Raw genomic sequence first — 16,121 nt, forward strand, 5'->3', positions numbered from 1 at the left:
GAGCGCACCCCCACCCCACCCCACCCCATCAGCCTTCTCTGTTCAGATGCTCTAAAGATGTTGGGGTGGGGGAGGGCTGGGTTAAACTCTGCCCTCTGCCTGTCACCCTGGAAACTTTGTTTCTGTCTGCCTACCATCTTGGGCATGGAAGTCTGAAGTCACACACCCCTGGGGCCTGGCTCAGCCCCGGAAAATTTGCGGAGAGGGTCCTCGGCACCACCCCCAGGCTTAGCTCCAGACGGGAGCAAAGAGCGACAGGCCAGTCGAGGAGGCCGTCCAGGCTGTGGGCTGGGGTTTGGGATGGAATGGGGAGAAAAGAGGGGGTGCTTCTGAGCCTGGGTCCTGGGCGGGTGAGGCCCAGACAGGCATCTATCTGGTGGGCTTCCTGGAGAAGGCGGGAGGGCAGGAGGCAAAGTGTGGGTGGGGCAGAGGGGCGGGCCCTCCTGGCGTCCCTCTCTTCCTGGGGACTCTCTGGCCCCTTGCTGGGGGCAGGGGGACGCGGCCCCCGCCACGACGTGGGCTGGACGTTTGTCGGCCGCCAGAACGTAGGCAGGCCCAGCCGTCGGAGCGTCCGGGCCGCTCTGCTCGCCGCTGGCTGCGGACCGTATTTTGCCCTCGGTCCCTGGGGCCGCGCTGGCCACGCCCCTGGGGGCGGGGCCGAGCCGGGGCGGGGCGGGGTGGTGGCAGGGTCCTAGGCTGGCGGCGGCGGCTACGGCGGCGGCGGCGGCGGAGGCGACATGGAGAGCGGGGCCTACGGCGCGGCCAAGGCAGGCGGCTCCTTCGACCTGTGGCGCTTCCTGACGCAGCCGCAGGTGGTGGCGCGCGCCGTGTGCCTGGTGAGCGGGTGGGGAGCCGGGCGGGGGTACCGGACTCCGCCGCCGGGGACCGGGCGGGGGAGGGGGTGCCGCGAGCCTGCGAGCGCGACAGGTGGCGGCGGCCGAGGACCGGGGGAGGGGTGCGGGTGGCGCGCGTGGGGCCGGCGAGGGGGCCCGGGCCCCGCCGCCCTCCATCCTCCGGGCCCCGCCGGCCGCCACTCGCGCGCCGCAGCTTTCCCCGGCTTCCCCTGGTCCCCACTGCCCCCCACCGGCCGGGCCCGGGCGCGGGGTGGCCCGGAGGCGCCGCGGGGGAGCAGGCCTGTCGCCCTGCTGGCGGTGGGAGGAGCTTGGGGCAGCTCCAGGACAGGTGGCCGCCGTGCTGGGACTCTCTGCTGGGGGAATTCATGCGGAAGGGGCTTTCCCAAGCCACGTTGGGTAATGGGGTCTCCCCTCCACTCGGGGAGCAAGTCACGTGTCTGCCTCCCCACCCAAGATCAGGTGACCCCAGGATGTACCCTTCCCAGGAGGGTAGGGGATCCCTCCAGCACCAGATTACTGGGGGTAAGGGGGTTGGGGGGGGGCGGGGCACAGGAATTTGGACAACCAGCCCCTGGAGCTGGACAAGGTGTTAGTGTGGGCAGGCAGAGGACTAGGACTAAGTGCCCTCACCATGCCTGCCTGGAACTGGAGCCTTCCGAGGTGCCCTGGTGGCACCCATGCCCCCTCCCTGCCTGACCGTGGGGTCTGATCCAAGGAGCAGATGCCCCGTGTGTCGGGACAGCTGTGCCAGGAGTCGGGGCTGGCACACTGCTCCCAGCATCGGGGAGTTCCGGCTTCATCCCCAGCTGGGGGTGGGGCTTGTGACTGCCAGCTCCAGAGTCTATTCAGAGGGCCTTGTCCGGGCAGGGCAAGGGAGAGGCCTGTGCCTGTCCTAGTGGGAGCCAGGTGTCCAGACCGTCCCGCATCTGCTGACATGGGGTGGGGATGGGTGGTGGCCTTGACGTCTGGGGGGGGGCGAGGAGGCCACATGAGGCTGTTGCCGAGGGCCTAGAGCCCCTCCCAGAGTTCTGGCTGGTGAACCCCCTTCCACCCCCGCCCAGGACCTCCAGGGTTCTGAGTGCAGAACTGTATCCACAGGCCTGCCAGTCAGACTAGCCTGGGGGCCCTCAGAGGGGAGGGTCAGGATGTCAAAGGGGCCAGGAGTCCTTGTAGGAAGAAAGCTGGCCAAACTGGGGTGGGGGGTGGGGGGAGCAGCCTGGAGCAGGAAAGAGTGGGAGGGGGCTCCAAGAAGTGGGAGTCTGGGGGCACGGGTTCCAGCTCAGGGCACACTGGTGCAGCTTTCCTGAGAGGTGGGGGGGGAGGTGTCTTTCATCACCCAGGTTTTGGGGCAGAGGTTGGGCTCTGCAGAGGTGATTCAAGCAGAAGGTGATCTGGGGGTGACTCCAGGCCTGGGTTTCTGTGACTTTGTGGCCCATCTCCTACGGAACCACGATGGCCCTTCCCGGCAGGCAGCCGGGGTGGGGATCTCCCTCCCAGGAGATCCCCGTACGTTCCCCACCAGCCCCTGGTCCAAGAGTCTCCCGCCGTGCCCCCGGTGATGGCGACTGTGCTGGCACCTGCAGGTGGCCCGGGAGCACGGAGAAGTGGGGACTGTGCACCAGCCAGAAGCAACTTGCTTATGAGCTCAGTCCCCAAGTTCAGAGGGGGCCTGGTGCCTGCCGTCCCAAAGGGGAACAGCTGCAGTGGGGGAGCCCAGGGTCCCTCTCACGTGTGCCCGCCGCGGGGCTTGTCTGGCGACCGCTCAGCCCTTCCCCACCTGTCCCCTCAGGTCTTTGCGTTGATCGTGTTCTCGTGCATTTTCGGCGAGGGCTACAGCAATACCCACCAGTCCAAACAGAAATACTGCGTGTTCAACCACAACGAGGACGCGTGCGGCTACGGCAGCGCCATCGGGGTGCTAGCCTTCCTGGCCTCGGCCGCCTTCCTAGTGGTCGATGCCTATTTCCCCCAGATCAGCAACGCCACTGACCGCAAATACCTGGTCATCAGCGACCTGCTTTTCTCAGGTACCTTCCAGCGGGACCCCCAGTTGACTTGGGGGAGGTGAATAGGAGTGTTCCTAAGAGGGTTCTGGGATGGCAGGGCCTCGGCAACCCCAGGGGGAACCGAGGGCAGCCCCTACCCAAGCAGACGGGCTTGCACACGGGGATTTCTGTGAGTCTGCTTAAGCCCACCGGCGTTGAGTGCCAATCACGGGACCTTCGAGCCAGGCACCCAGGTCGCCACCCTGGCTTCCGCATCAGTGCCCTTCACACTCCTGGAGGCTTCTGGGAGATCCCTGCCACAGGGCCTCGCCATCGCCGCCCCCACAGGGGGCCCCTCCTGGGTCCCCAGACCGCCCCTGCCTCCGTGGAAGTGACCTTGCCCTTCCGGCCTCCTTCCCAGCTTTCTGGACCTTCCTGTGGTTCGTTGGTTTCTGCTTCCTCACCAACCAGTGGGTGGCCACCAAGGCGGAAGACGTGCTAGCGGGGGCCGACTCGGCCCGGGCAGCCATCACCTTCAGCTTCTTCTCCATCTTCTCCTGGGTAGGTGGGCCGGGCGGGCAGGGGTGCAGTGTCTTTGGGGAAGGGTGGCGGAAGGCTGAGGAACCCAAACCTCGGGGCTCCCTGCAGGGCGTGCTGGCCTCCCTGGCCTACCAGCGCTACAAGGCCGGCGTGGACGACTTCATCCAGAACTACGTGGACCCCACTCCAGACCCCGGCACCGCCTATGCCTCCTACCCCGGTGCGTCTGTGGACAACTACCAACAACCGCCCTTCACCCAGAACGCCGAGACCACGGAGGGCTACCAGCCGCCCCCTGTGTACTGAGCTGCGGCCGGAACGGTCAGGGGAGCAGAGAGGGCGCTCGGGGGCCTTCACTCTATGCTGGACTCCTCCCGTGAGCTTCGCCTCCTGGAGCTGCGGCCCCCTTACCCTGCCGGGTGCCCGTCGGAGCCGCGCACGGCCTGGAGAGCCCCCGCTTCCCCCGCCCTGGCTGCCAGGCTCCCTCTAGCAAGGGCTTCGCCCACCCACTCCTCAAGGGCATTTTTTAGAAAAGGGTTTTTAGCCAGATGTGTTTTGTCATTGCTTTTAATGATCCCCAACACGCTGTGTTGTGCCCGACACGCTGCTTTGACAAGTGCCTTAGCTTCTCCCCAGCCCAAAGGAGCCGGGCCCAGGTCCAGGACCTGGGCCCCGGTGGCCACAGTTACTCGGGGTTCTGTGCCAAAGAGGAGGCCGTGGGGCCAGGGCCCCCTTTCCTGCTCACTCAGGTTTGTTCCCCACCTCCTGGCGCTGCTGTGTCCCCAGCCCCCTGCCTGCCCCGGGAGCCAGCAGCCCCGTGCTCACTGCTGTAGCATCTGGTTGCTCCTGGATCTAGGGTCATTGCCCCATGCCAGTGCCTCCGGACTGCCTGCCTTTCTGCCTGCCAGCCGTGGCGCTGGATGCCCACCCCAGGGGGCACCGGGAGGCATTCCCTCCGCCTTGCTCCCAGCCTTTGGCAACCGGGAGGGGCTTTGCCTGCCGGAAAACACCCAGCTTTATGTAAATACTCTGCCACTGTGAGGTGTGGGGTGTACCCACAGCCCCTGGGCTGTTCTGAATGTATTAAATAGCCTTGGGGGTAAGATGCAGACCCTTGGTTCTGTTAGACTGATTTGAAGACGGAATAAATGTTTTTCTCGTTCATAATCTCCAGGGTCATCAGTTGGGCCTCAGCCCAGGGGTTGGAGACAGATTCCACTCTGGGGTGCACCCTGGGAGGGGGGTGCTTTACGAACCTGCATTTTGAAGTCACGGCAGTGTGCCCCTCCAGCACGCCCAGCGCGCGCACGCACTTGTCTGGGGTCTCATTCCTCACACTGCCGTCCAACGGCATCTTAAAATAGCAACTGTGCTCAGCTTGTAAACAAGACAGTCTTTCTGGACTGCCTTGCCAGGGCCCTGCTGTGCCCTTGCTGGAGTTGGGGTGGGGGCCCCTGGGAGTGGACCCTGCGCGGCAACCCTTTCCTTCCCAACCCTCTTAGCAGAGTGCGGAGCGATCCGGCAGGGCCGAGAGGCCTCCGCTTCTAGCAGACAGGGGTCTGGAGCCCGTCCCGGGATGGCCCACCCTGAGGGAGTGAGCCCATCTCTAGCAGGAAAGGCCAGGGCCCCTGAAGCACCTCACTTCCCTTTTGGAGCAGAGATAGCGAGAACTGTCAAAAGTGGGCCTGTTAGTTTCAAAATCGAGTCAACACTCATAGAGTTCTGCAAATGCCTCACTGTAATTCGGGACCGGTCACTAGCAAGCCGGAATAGAGCAAAGGGGAGAGGCAAGCCAGGGCGAGGAGGCCACCCCAGAACCCCCATCCCATCTCCCCTGGTGGGTACACCCAACCCCAGAAGGTTCTGGCCTCCACGCAAGCCACTGACGGCCCATGTTACAAGGTACAGCTGAGCTAGTCTTCTGGGCTCCTGAACTATCAAGTGTCTGTTTCACAAACAAAACCTGACCCCACAGCCCCAGCGGGCAGCCCCGAGTATAGCCTTGTCTTTCCGTCCCGGGCCCCAGCCTCCTCCGTCCACCCATTTTGTCCTAAACCTGTCCAGACAGGAGAGCAAGCAAATGTGCCTCTTAGGACGCGCTTCGCGGCGCTTCTCAGTTAAAGTGTTGTGGCTAAGAGACCAGCAAGTAGTTCTAAAAAAGATCTGGAAAGAAATCCCCACCCATGGTCCCATCAGAGCTGTCGACAGGGAGACCCAGGGCATCCCAGGCTGTTAAAGACACGTGTGCTCCCACCAACCAGTAAATTTTAATATTAGTTACTAATTTCACACACAACAGAATCAGAGACCCTGTCCCCAGCTACCTCTGCCCCTACCCACCCTACCCCCCCCTCTTTAAAAGATAAGCCCCTGGGATCTGGGCCCCACTAGAGTAAGTGTCCCTCATGTGAGAGAAGCTGTAATTCTGGAGAAAATGACCACCAGAGAGAGGGAAGAGCTTTTAGCCCGAAGGGAAGCCAGAAGGCACAAGTCCAGCCACCCTGAGGGACCAGGAGCCCTTTCCAGGCCAACAGAAATTTTTGCGTGGGATGACACTGTGCTGAGCCAGAGCAACTGGGGAACGGACTTCCCAGCGAGAACAGAAACTCAACAGTGAAAGCCACAAGGGGGAAGAAGCGGCCAGCGGTAGTGTCGCCAGTGTGTGGCTCGGCCCCTCACCCCACGGGAGGAGGGGGCGGGTGTCCGCGGTGGGTGGCCAGACCCTGAGCTCAGGAGTGGATCCGCAGCGGGGAAGGGAACCAAGAAAGCGCCGGCGGGCAGGAAAGGGGAAACGGGACGTGCAGACCACCAGCCCGGGGAAAGCGCCCCGCCGCCGAAAGTTCCGTCCCCGCACCCCACCCCCCTCCACTTCCTCTTCTGGAAAGGCTGCGCCGCACGAGGGCGGGGGCAGTCCTGCAAGCGTCCGCCAGGGGGCGGCAGCGGGAAGGGAGCCGGCGCTCCCCAGGCGCCCACGCCTCAGTTGGCCGAGCTGCACTGCAGGACCTGATGCGGAGCAAACAGCTTGCGCGCCCCCGAGGCCTCTCCCGGCTTCCCCAGCAGCGGGCAGTTCTCCTTATTCTCCTTGCCGTCCGGCCCGGCGGGCAGACCCGAGGCCTTCTTGAAGTAGCACAGGCGGCACACGGAGTGGTATTTGTCTGCGCCCCCGATCACCTCGACCTGGCCGCGGGGATGCAAAGAGCCATGGGCTGAATGGGCTGAGGCGGGGCGGGGCGCCTCCGGGCCACCCCCCCCACCCCTGCCACCCCCCCCCCCCGCCAGAAGGCAGGTGGCGGCTACCTCCTTCTCTGCGCCCAGCCTCTTGGTATAGGCGGCTTCGCGGAAGCACTCCATGCACACCGCCGTCAGCTTCACAACACTCTCCGCCAGGGGCACCAGGTTCAGGATGGTCCCGAAGGCCTACGTTCCAGGGGAGAGACAGCCTCTGGGCGCACCCACCTCGCCAGGCGGGTCTTTCCCTGCAACCCCTTGACTCACAAGCACGGACACAGGGGCACTTTGCCTTGACCTTGCTTTCCCCAGAGTGCCGTCCCCTGCAACACCCCCAGCACCCAGACTGGGATGGACTCGCTCCCAGGCAAACCCCGGGGGGGCCTGGGTCCCGCTCACCTGAGTGCCCGGCTCAGCCTGAGCCGCTCAGAGTGCCCCCCAAGGGCTAAGCCCCGGTCATCCAGGTGGCACCGCGCTGAGAGCAAAGGCTAGCTGGGCTGTCCCTGCTCCTCCCCGGGCCCCCTTCTCCCTCCAGACCCCTTCCCAAGACCTGGATCAGATGACTCACCTTCCTCTGGAAGGTCCCATCCAGTGCAGCCACAATCACGGTCTTCCCGGCGTTGGCCATAGTCTCGCTGAACTCCACGATGTCTGGGAACTGGGAGGGGGCGGAGGGGGGACGGCAGTGGGTTTCCACCCCGAGCAGCTTGCAGCAGCCACGGAGAGACACTGCCACCGGTCAGCGTGGAGCATGAGAACAGGGCGACCCCAACGCTCCCGCCAGTGCCCCGATGAGGAGACCGGCGTTCCTGTGCTTGCCCCACTGCACACAGCCATGTGCACCCACAACCACCCAGCCCGCCTCACCGGCCACCAGCCTTCCGGGACAGAATAGGTCGGCTCCAGGCCCCAGCACAGCACCACAGACCTGTCGCCGGGTGATGTGGCCCCACTGGAGGCGGTCTAAAACCGCGGTGGCCAAAAGCTCAGGCCAGAGGGCTGCCTGCCTTGAACCCTGCTCTGGTGGGACGCGTGTGCTTGGTGACCTTGGCAAGGACTTCACGTTTCCGAACCTTAGAAATGGCAAGGACCGCCCTCGGTGTTGTTTAAGGATCGGAGGCACTCATATAGGGAATAATGTGCCATCTGCTGCCTCGAGAAGGGGTCGGGGTTCCACTGGCCATTTACGGAGCAGGACGCCACAGCGGGCCCCGCGTGTACTTGGTAAATCGACTGTCATTTTAAGTGGCCCAGGGTGAGGTCACAACTTCTGCAGATGCTCGGGCGAGCTGTCCCTGGTCAATCCCACTGCCTTCGGCTGATTGTGTTAGTCTGTCTGGATTGGTCTTCGGGCTGTGAGAACGCGCACGTGCTTGTCTTTGGGCAGCAGGGTCTCTCTCCAAGCCATCAGGCCTGACCTGGCACATTTATCGAGGTGCGAGGTTACCGAGACCTGGACAGTTGGCAAGACAGGTCCCGTGAAGGTGGCTAGAAAAATCACGAGCAATTCAAGGACGATTCGGCCGAAGAAGCCAGACGTGGCTCCCCTCTGTGGGGCTGGCCAGTCCCGAGCTACAGAAACACCCACGACTCCTGTACCGTCATACACGTGTCCCCACTCCGTCACAGGTGACAGAAATGCAGCTCCCAGCCTGCAAGGAGCTCTCAGCCAGTAAACGCCTCCCTCCCTAAGTTGTGGCAAAGCAAACGGTCTCCATATATTTCCAAGGAGAGAGGCCGGGCACACCCTTCCCCTCAGGGCCCTGAGAGGGAAAGGAGCCTGCCCACACCCTGATGTCGGGTTTTCGGCCTCCAGAATTGGGAAAATCAATTCCTGCTGTTTCAGCTGCCTGGTCTGTGGTACCTGTTAGGGCAGCCCTAGGAAAATATTACAGGTTACACTTAAAGTAGAACCTCGGGGTGCCTGGGGAGCTCAGTCTATGGAGCATCCGACCCTTGGTTTGGCTCGGGTCATGATCTCCCCGTCTCGTGAGTTCGAGCCCCACATCATCGGGCTCCAAGCTGGAAAGGTGGAACATGCTTAGGATCCTCTCTCTCTCTCTGTTCCTCTCCCACCCGTGCTATCTCTCTCTCTCTCAAAATAAACAACCTCAAAAGAAAAATACTTTAAAACAGAACCTCAAAGTACTTAGTAAATTTCAGGTTTTCTTGGTAGACAAAAATAATCACGAGACCCACGTAGGAAAGTACCGGGAGGTTTCTTGCTGGGGACGAGTTTGCCCACCCGAGTCCAGCGGCCCGTTCTACACCTCCGGGCGACCTGCAATGAGCCACTTCCCGAACGAGTTCTCATGAAGGGGAAAGAACCCAAAGAAGAGATTAGGAAGCCTACGAGTGGATTTTCACCGCTGCTGTCTTCCTGCCAAGAGCCGGCTGGCTCGAGATGTGCAGCCCAATGACCCCTGGCCCTGCCCCAGCCCAGGCCTCTGCTTCCTGGCAGACAGGCCGGCCTTGAAGGGGCAGAGGCCACAGAAGCCAGGGATAAAGGACGTGACAAAGCAAAACATTTGGCCATGAGTGGTAAAACATGAAACGAAATGCCACAGACAAATCTCCGGGGCAAATAAACAGGGAAGAAAGAAGCAGACCATGTGACAAAGTGGCATTGGCCACTTCGGGTCCACTGGAGAAAGGAGAAACCAAGAGAAAAATGAGTGGAAGCCCTTCAAAGGCCATTGGAAAAAGGAGAAGTAAATACAAGTAACCCATAAACATGGACACAGACATCAGACAGAAGTGATGAGACAAACTTTCACTGGGGTGTGTGTTCGTGTGTGTGTGTGTGTGTGCACATGCGTGCAAGCTCTGCCACCTGCCCCTTACTCCTCCCCTCTCTCCTGGGGATTTCTGCAAAGGCCCAGGGGTCACACTGTCCTGTCATCCGCCCTCCGTCAGCGGGGCCGCCCTTTGGCGGGCTCTGCCCAGGCTAATTCCCGAGTCTTCTCCGCTAGCCTGCCCAGAGCCACCTGCCTCCATCCTGCCCCTGGACACACCCAGCCGGCCAGCAGCTCACTCCCTGGCTCTCCCTCAGACCCCTTTCTGACCGCCTCACCGTAGCTCCGTCCCCTTCACATTGCCGTCTGTCCAGTTGTCCCCACCTGACCTAGGACATCGTTCTCTCCCTAGAAAGGAGAGACTAGACTAGGGACTAGAAAGGATGCTCAAGGGGGGGAGACTCTGGCTGTACCCGCCCCCCAACACCAAGAACACTGCTGGCATGGGGCACAAGCCCAGAAAATACTTAGGAATGAATGAATGAATGAATGAATGAATACTGCACATTTGTTGACATGGGTAAATGGTCAACCATGCGATAGAAGCCCACTCTATTTACTTATTTATTATTTACGGATAATTTATCATCAAGTTAGCTAAATACAGGGTCGTCTTGGCTTCGGGAGATTCCCGCGATCCATCACGGACATCCAACACCCGATGGAGCTCGCGCTATTTAAAAATATACATCTACAAAGACTAGATGGATGTAGACCAACACGTAATGAGTTTTCGTTTGCTTTTCTGGGCTGCAAAAAGAGAAGAGCAGCCCCCGCAGCAGGACCTGGCCTGGCGTTGGCAGCTGGGCCCCGGTGTTACCACGGAGAGCGAAATTCATTTCACGGAACATTCGCATCCGGCAAGACCACTCCTCGGCTGGGATGGGTCAAGATGAAACCAAGACCCTCCGTAATCCTGTCTGAGCACAGAGACGGACGTGAACACTGTCCAGGCTACGGAGGACCACACGTTCCCCCTTCCTGCCCAGGAGGAAGGTTGAGGAGGCCGGTCAGTTACTCCCTTCCCGAGGGCACAGAATCGAGAGCCAGGCCAGCCTCTTAGAAGCCTCCCCAAAATGATCCCCCACAAGCCCAAGCCCTCTCCGGCTCCCTCTGTGAGAGGTCCGTGGTTCCCACGCTGTGGGTTCTCCCTGCAGCAATCACTACCCACTCACCAAACACACACACAGAAGAATTTCAGGGCACAGAGGTAGAATAAATAGGCAGTACAGGGGACCCTCCACCTTCGCGCAATTCCTGTGTCAGGACGCCCACCCAGGGAAATTGTAGAAGCCGCGTCGGCAGACCTCCCCATCACTGACTCACGATAACGTTCTATGTTATTCAGCTGCTGAGATTTTTGGGCCTGATTGTTACAGCAGCTCACGTCACCCTCACGAGTGCACTGGGTGGAGACAGACGCACTCAGAACCCTCCGGAGGGCTGAAGTGAGCCCTGTGGGGAGAGAGTTGCAGTTTCATTCATTCCAGAAGAACTCGCGGAAACAAAAACTCCCAAAGCACACGAAAGACGAGAGACGCCAAGACTACGAAAGACAACCTGCAGAGAGTGCACTCCGGAAGAAAGGGAAAGAGTGAGCTGGAAAAGCCTTTAACACAAGATTCTCGGAAAGACAAGGAAAGGGACAGCAGCCGCCACACAAACAAACAAAAAACGGTAAATCCGCAAACAAAAATGAAGATATGTGAATTAGAGCAGGAGCTACGCAAAGAGAACCAACCAGAAATCCCAGAAACGAATAGAGTCTTTGAGGGGCGCCTGGTGGCTCGGTCAGTTGGGCGTCGGACTTGGGCTCAGGTCGTGATCTCACAGTTTGTGAGTTCGAGCCCTGTGTCAGGCTCGGTGCTGACAGCTCAGAGCCTGGAGTCCGCTTGGGATTCTCTGCCTCCCTCTCTCTCTGCCCTTCCCCCACTCGTGTTCTGTCCCGCTCTCTCTCAAAAATAAGCAAACATTGGGGCGCCTGGGTGGCTCAGTTGGTTGAGCATTGGACTTCAGGTCAGGTCATGATCTCACGGTTCGTGAGTTCGAGCCCCACATCGGGCTCTGTGCTGACAAGCTCAGAGTCTGGAGCCTACTTTGAATTCTGTGTCTCCCTCTCTCTCTCTACCCCTCCCCCGTTCGCACTCTCTCTCTCTGCCTCTCAAAAATAAAGAAACGTAATAAAAAAATGAAAAAAAAAAAAGCAAACATTAAAAAAAAAAAACTGAAAAAGAAAAAAAAAAGATCAGAAATAGAACGAATACCTTCCAAACCAGCAGAGGACAAGGGTGGGGGACAGATAGGGAGTCTGTAGGCAGAATGCCAGGACAAACCAACTTACAAACTGCCCTTCATCGATGCCTATGACAGCCACGCCTAGGGCCTCCTGGGCCACATCCCGGAGCAGGCAGGCTGGCAGTGCCTCCATGGTGTTTCTGGGGAGAGAAAGCCAGGGCGTGAGCAAGGCAAGGGAGTGGGGGCCTGAACGCAGGGGCCGGGGAACAACTCTCGTGACCGCCCTACCCGCAAATCACGCGGCACTGTCTGGCTGGAGCGTGAAGTTAGTGCCTGTGGGAGGGCATCTGGGGAGAATAAAGGCCCATGCTCGGAAAACGAGTTATTCAACACAAGCTATTTCACTGGATGCTTTGGACTAGAAATTAGCAACGCGCAATACAAAGCTTTACTGAGACTCAAAAGCTCCTCCCCGCTTTGGTTTAGTGGGCCGGGGCAGACGAAAGGCTTTAATTTGTTTTAAAAATGAGAAAAGGAATAAGTAAATATAACTCAGCCTGCATTACAGATGTCTTTAGATCAATGCAGTCACAAACTAGAATTTTCTACTTCTTTCTTTTTATGGCGGAAGGGGCCCATGAAAGGCAAAAGTGCCCAGGGAAGTCCAACGTGGCCCTGGGCCAAACATTAGCACCAGACTCGGAGCCCTGTGTATCCTGGCAGAGATAAGTCCGGAACCCCAACCTTCAGTTCTCTAGAGTTCCCTCCATCTGGCTTTTCTGGCAGATTGAAGGGTTTCTTCAAGCTCACAGAGCTGTTAACCAGCAGAGCCAAGATTTATATCTAAGGTCCCACGGCTGCCTGGCGTGCCCTGCGGGGACAGTCGTATCCAGAAGGGTTTGCAAGTGAAAGGTCACATGTGGGTGGGAATGTTCCAGGGCATTAGACCCCATCCTGCTCCCACACCCAGGGCCCTTTCTGAAGAGAAATGCCTTTCTCTGTCCTCTTAAATAGTGTCTTTGTTTTCCACAGTGTTGTTTTCCTTTGTATTCACTTTTCCTGCTGGTACTTAACTAAAGCTCAGCAGTTTGTAGGTGTATTTCGAAAAACATAAAACACCACCACTGCTTAGTTATTGCCGTGCTATAATTCTACTCCAAGATCTGGGAAGAGCATGAAGTGGTATTCCCTGCATTTTAAATTCCCCCTTTCATCCCCAAATAGAGAAGACCAGAGGGCGGGCAAGGGCAGGGTGTGTGGAACTGTCACTCCTGCCAGGGGCTCAGTCCCAGCCGCTGCAGCCCGAGTTAGACAGCACCTGTGCTCAGACAGGCAGAGCTCAGATGTGACCCTGATCTGATGGGACTTCTCATCACTGCACAGTACTGCCTCCTGCTTTCACGGACTTCCCTGGATGCTCCCCTGCCCAGTGCATGTTTTAAGGAGGAAGAAGCAGGGGCACCTGGGTGGCTCAGTCCGTTACGCGTCCGACTTCAGCTCCGGTCATGATCTCACAGTTCGTGGGTTCGAGTCCCACATTCGGCTCTGTGCTGACAGCTCGGAGCCTGGAGCCTGCTTCGGATTCTGTGTCCCCCTCTCTCTCTCTGCCCCTCCCCCACTCGTGCCCTGTCTTTCTCTCTGTCTCAAAAATAAATAAACATTAAAAAAAAAAAAGGCAGGGAGAAAGAAGCAAGCTGGAAGACATACGCGGCCTACATCAGACAGCACGGCCAGGAAGCAATGGTCATGCAAATGCCGGCACTTAACTCCAAACCCCGGGCACTGTCCACCCCACCACCCGCCTGGCTTCCGAAAACCCCACGCTCCCACCCTGAAGCCACACATCAGGCGGTTCTGAGGCTGCAAGCCCCGCCTTCAGCTCAGGTGGACAAGTCCAAAGGGCAGAGACGATGTCCCAGGCTCAGAAGTGTCAGGCCCCAATCTGTAGCAAGGAACGGGCCCGAGTAAGACTAAATGTAACCCTCCACCCCCCCACCTCAGGTTGCAGACTGAAATGATCCCAAGGTGCAGGCAGATAAACATAGAAGGGGATATGCACAAAAGCCACGAGGCCACAGGGAATCAGCCCCAGGGCAGGGCAACTGAAAAGTTACATAAAAAGCCCCGTGCAGGCCCAACAAAACCGGTTTGCAACCGTATAGGTGTAACCTCCAGAGCAGGGTTCCTCAGCCCGGGCACGGCACTGTTGATAATTGGGGCAGGATCAACATTTGGGGGAGGGGGGAGGGGCGGTGCCGCCCTGTGCATTGTGGGATGTCCAGCAGCATCTCTGGCCTCTAGCCACGGACGCCAACAGCCACCCCTAGCCCGCTCCAGTTGTGAAAAATAAATACGTCCCCAGACATCGCCAAATGGACTCTGGGAAGGGGGGGAGGGGGTGCAAAATCTCCCCTGGTGAAGAAACCCGGGGCTAGAATCCTGTGAGAGGCCAAGTCCCGAGATCCCTTGCCATGCAGCCCTCAAAGTCTGCCGAGTTGCACGGTCGGCACGAGCCCCCATTCCTGCTAAAGAGAGCTCTGACAGTACGTTCTATGCCCCCGTGAGTTTCCACCCGGCTTCCAGAGGAGGTGTTAGGAGAGGACAGAAGAGAGCAGACACTGACCGGTCGTGCGTGGAGAAGCTGCTGCTATACCGAGTGTCTTTGGCGTACTTGATGACCAAGCACTTGTACTGGGCGATCTGGAAGCGACGGACCCGTCTCATCAGCTCAGTACTGCAAGAGCAGAGCACAGCGGTTACGAGGGGGCAAAGAAGACTCTCTCAGCACAAGCTGGGCTCCCCACCACCGTCTAGGGGTCTGCAGCCTGAGGCCCGCGCCTTTGGACGGAAAGACCAGTGACGACAGAGAGGGCCGGTGCTCTGAGAGTTCAGTCTAGACCCGAGAGGGACATCAAGACTGTACGTCCCTAGGGAGCCCAGGAATAATAAAGGCATGCCGGGGCAGGACGTGCTCTCCACGTGGGGGGTGGCGAGGGATAACCCCCCAGGTGGCCGGGGGAGGAGGCAGAGAAGTGCAAAGGCCACAGGCAGAGGGGAGGAGTCCAAAGTAACCTCACTCCAGAGGTCTTCACAGAGTCTGAACTGACGTCACAAAATCTTTTTGTGCCAAAGAGGGCGCTTTGCCACCGGATCCCAGAGCCCACCTGAGCGTCACCGCAGCTGTCCCCCAGGGCGGAGGGAGGTACTCAGGGGGCTCACCAGCCCACCAGGTCAGCTAGTGGTCCTGTCACATCAGGGGAGCAAAGGTCCCCTGGCCTGACTCCTTAGTGTTAAATTTTTAGGGGCACCTGGGTGGCACCAATCCTTGGTTTCGGCTCAGGTCATGGTCGCCTGGGTGGTGAGTTGGAGCCCGGCATTGGGACTTGTGATGACAGTCGGGAGCCTGGTTGCGATTCTCTCTCTCTGCCCCTCCCCTGCTGATGCTCACTCTGTCTCTCTCTCTCTCTCTAAATAAATACGTAAATGAAATAAACTTAAACTTAGAATACTTAAAGTCTTACAGGCGCCTCGGTGGCTCAGTCGGTTAAGCCTCCGACTTCGGCTCAGGTCATGATCTCACAGTCTGTGGGTTGGAGCCCCTGTGTGGGGCTCTGTGCTGACAGCTCGGAGCCTGGAGCCTGCTGGAGATTCTATGCCTCCCTCTCTCTCTGTTCCTCCCCCACTCACGCTCTTTCTCCCTGTCTCTCAAAAATAAACAAACATTAAAAAATGTTAAATACTTAAAATTAAAAAAAAAAATTAGGAGACCTGGCTGCCCCTTTCTGAGAGGGCTCTAGCGAGGGGCCAAACGGTCAGCAGCTGCACCCAGCTGCGCGGGTGGTTATCGGACCCTAATGGGAGGGCCTAAACTGGGCGGGAGAGCCTCCTCCAGGACCGGATCCAAGGGCGGAGCGGCATCCTCGGCGGGAAAGCGCGGTCGGGCGGTGGCGGCTGACCTAGGGGGACTGCACGATGGGGGGCTGTCCGAGAGTGGGGACAGGCCCGCAAGAGGCGCCAGGGGAGGACAGACCCTCGGGAGGGAGGGGTGGAGGAGGAAGTGGTCCCGGCCCGCCCTGGCCCCGCGAGGCCATTACCTTTTTCCCGAGAACATGGGTCCTAGAATCACCTAGGAGAGAAAGCGGGGTCACTTCGGAGTCCACTGCACACGGACCCCCGGCCACGACCCCGCCCCCGCCCCCGCCCCCGCGTGCTGGGACCTGCCCCCCGTACCTGGATCTGCCCCCGGGTCTTGCTGGGGGAGCCGGGCAGCACGGTGGGCAGGTTGATGCAGCTCATGGCGCCCCTAGGAAGCTCGCCACTCAGGGACCCTCAGGTGTCACCGCCCAGCTGCCTGGAGCTGGTTCCCGCGCCGCCCGTCTTTATCCCCGGCGCGCTGGCCAATCGGGAGCCGGCGCCGGCGCCCGAGAGCCAATCAGCGCGCGGCCGCGGACTGGCGGGAGGTTTGACCGCAGCCCGCCCCTAGT

The 16,121-nt window shown here is 59.6% G+C and overlaps 2 protein-coding genes across 4 annotated transcripts; one reads left to right on the forward strand and one right to left on the reverse strand.

The window, feature by feature from the left end:
• The first annotated feature begins 704 nt into the window (after positions 1-704).
• SYNGR2 (synaptogyrin 2) lies at positions 705-4,546 on the forward strand. 2 transcript variants are annotated; one of them, XM_042966808.1, is made up of 4 exons: positions 705-836; positions 2,644-2,881; positions 3,261-3,400; positions 3,488-4,546. In XM_042966808.1, the coding sequence occupies exons 1-4, from the start codon at positions 738-740 to the stop codon at positions 3,683-3,685; spliced, it is 675 nt and encodes a 224-aa protein (XP_042822742.1). In that variant the 5' UTR covers positions 705-737; the 3' UTR covers positions 3,686-4,546. The 2 variants fall into 2 exon arrangements, with proteins under 2 accessions (XP_042822742.1, XP_042822743.1); XM_042966809.1 differs by lacking the exon at positions 3,261-3,400.
• Positions 4,547-5,732: 1,186 nt separating this feature from the next.
• On the reverse strand, positions 5,733-16,110 carry TK1 (thymidine kinase 1). Of its 2 annotated transcripts, XM_042966806.1 has the most exons (7): positions 15,868-16,103; positions 15,732-15,763; positions 14,261-14,371; positions 11,744-11,837; positions 7,176-7,265; positions 6,677-6,796; positions 5,733-6,556 (listed from the first exon to the last, which is right to left on the reverse strand). In XM_042966806.1, the coding sequence occupies exons 1-7, from the start codon at positions 15,931-15,933 to the stop codon at positions 6,356-6,358; spliced, it is 714 nt and encodes a 237-aa protein (XP_042822740.1). In that variant the 5' UTR covers positions 15,934-16,103; the 3' UTR covers positions 5,733-6,355. The 2 variants fall into 2 exon arrangements, with proteins under 2 accessions (XP_042822740.1, XP_042822739.1); XM_042966805.1 differs by having other exon boundaries at positions 5,733-6,796; positions 15,868-16,110.
• Positions 16,111-16,121: the final 11 nt, after the last annotated feature.

The sequence above is a fragment of the Panthera tigris genome, chromosome E1 (genome assembly GCF_018350195.1).
Source record: "Panthera tigris isolate Pti1 chromosome E1, P.tigris_Pti1_mat1.1, whole genome shotgun sequence".
Lineage (NCBI taxonomy): Eukaryota > Metazoa > Chordata > Mammalia > Carnivora > Felidae > Panthera > Panthera tigris.